The sequence below is a fragment of the Myotis davidii genome, unplaced genomic scaffold (assembly GCF_000327345.1).
Source record: "Myotis davidii unplaced genomic scaffold, ASM32734v1 scaffold238, whole genome shotgun sequence".
Classification (NCBI taxonomy): domain Eukaryota; kingdom Metazoa; phylum Chordata; class Mammalia; order Chiroptera; family Vespertilionidae; genus Myotis; species Myotis davidii.
Window position 1 is genome coordinate 4112322 of NW_006293779.1, and position 1867 is coordinate 4114188.

The 1867-nt window shown below is 53.2% G+C and overlaps 1 protein-coding gene across 1 annotated transcript in view; it reads right to left on the bottom strand.

The window, feature by feature from the left end:
- Window positions 1-1867, bottom strand: part of PLB1 (phospholipase B1) — a 100329-nt gene that overhangs the window by 10596 nt on the left and 87866 nt on the right. The window contains exons 45-46 of the mRNA XM_015566426.1: window positions 1480-1574; window positions 55-136 (exon numbers count right to left, since the gene is read on the bottom strand). Of these exons, the coding sequence (XP_015421912.1) occupies window positions 55-136; window positions 1480-1574 (177 nt within the window). The remainder of the gene's footprint in view (window positions 1-54; window positions 137-1479; window positions 1575-1867) is intronic.

Sequence of the window (1867 nt, forward strand, 5' to 3'; positions counted from 1 at the left end):
CTGGAGTAAAGATGCCTCTCACCTGGGGCAGGAAGAGAAGGGATGCAGATCTACCTGAAAGTTCCAGTTCACCTTCTTCAGTTCTTGCATCTCTGGGGAGTTCTCCTGGACGCGTCTGAAGCAAGTGCAGTTGCTCCTATAAGGCAAGGAGTCCTATGGAGAAGCTCCCTGGGGGCAGCCTGGCTCTGGGCCCCTGGGAGGCTGACACCCGCCCCCCCCCCAGAGGAAGCTGCTGCCCACAGGGGCCCGGACCCTGTGCTGCCTCACAGGAGAAGGTGATGACATACAGGTGCCTCCACAACACAGCCTTGCTGACTCATGGACCCAGGTCACAGCACGGAACCTCAAGGTCCAGCAGGTATTTGTTGAGAGAGAAGGTGGAAGAGTTGGCACCTGATGCCTGGGTCTCCATGTGGACAGGCCGCCCCTTCCCCCTGCCACATAGCTGTTCCTTCCCAAGCTTGTGGCTTCTGTGGTTTGTCCAGAGAATGACCAGGTAGGGAGCAGGATGGAGTTGGGTGAAGACGGCCATGATGGCCCAGTCCCTCTCCTTTATGTTCCCGAGGCCTCCCTTCTCTACCTCCAGCTGCTTGGGACTCTCCCTCAGAGCTCCAGAGCGGGAGTCTCTTGAGAAGCTAGGGCGGGTCAAGGTGGGATGTAAGACCGCCTTGCTGGAGGAGCCCGCCATACCCCCAGCTATTGGACACTCCACCCGGGGGGCTAGGTTCCTATCAATAATGGAACTAGCTTGTCATCTTCCCACCAAATCCATTTGACCCCAGATAGGACCCTTCAACCCCCTACAGAATCTCCTCCCCATAGCAAAACTCCGGGAGACCCTCTGGCCTCAGAAGATGGCAACTCCCTGCCAGGGTAACAGCTGCACTTTAAATAAATTCTATCCCCCAACAGAAATTCGCATCTTGCAGTGGCCTCAAGGACAGTCATCTGAAGGACATTGTAAAACCTACTGTTTCCTGAGCGCCTGCCCCACTGGGGCCAAGTACTTGTCATGCATTGATTGCCTCTAGACTTCCGTTCTACTCTGTAAGGACATTTTACAGGTGAGGAGTAGGAAGCACAGAGAGGGTGAGGTGGTTTGGGCAAGCTCCCACAGGTCCTAAATGGCAGATCCAGGATCTGAGGCCAGGTATAGCTCATGGCCCTCTGCTGCCTCTCAAACACAGAGCAACTCACTGGAGCTGGGGTTTGGAATTGCTGGCAATTCAGGAGGCTTTAAGGATCATTTGGTCTGTCTGTCTCACTTTACAGAAAAGCAAACTGAGGTCCTGAGAAAGGAAGTGACATGTATACAGTCGGCATTCAATAATGTAGAGGCCTTTCCAAGTGATTTTGCAAGTCCCTGGCTAGTTGCCCACTAGATAGGACTGTCTTCTCTGTGCAATGGTCTCACTGTTGGCGTTTGTGAGCCCTGCTCCCCAGGGTGCCCTCCCCCTGGGACCGGGACTGTGTACTTACTGAGCTGCCAGTGGCATGTCACATTTCCCGCCTTGGCCCTGGTGTAGGCTGCTCAGCTCCATGACTTCCACCACATTGACAAAAGCCCTTGGAAGCTGTGGGAGCAGAGGGGCGGGTTTCATTAGTCCCCAGGCAGTTGGTGGTGGTGGGGGGAGTGGGAGGGATGTGGGAGGGGCAGGGCACTGATGATTACTGGAATGAGCCTAAGGCAGTGGTTCTCAACCTTCCTAATGCCTCAACCCTTTAATACAGTTCCTCATGTTGTGGTGACCCCCAACCATAAAATTCTTTTCGTTGCTACTTCATAACTGTAATTTTGCTACTGTTATGAATCATAATGTAAATATCTGATATGCAGGATGTATTTTCATTGTTACAAATTGAACAT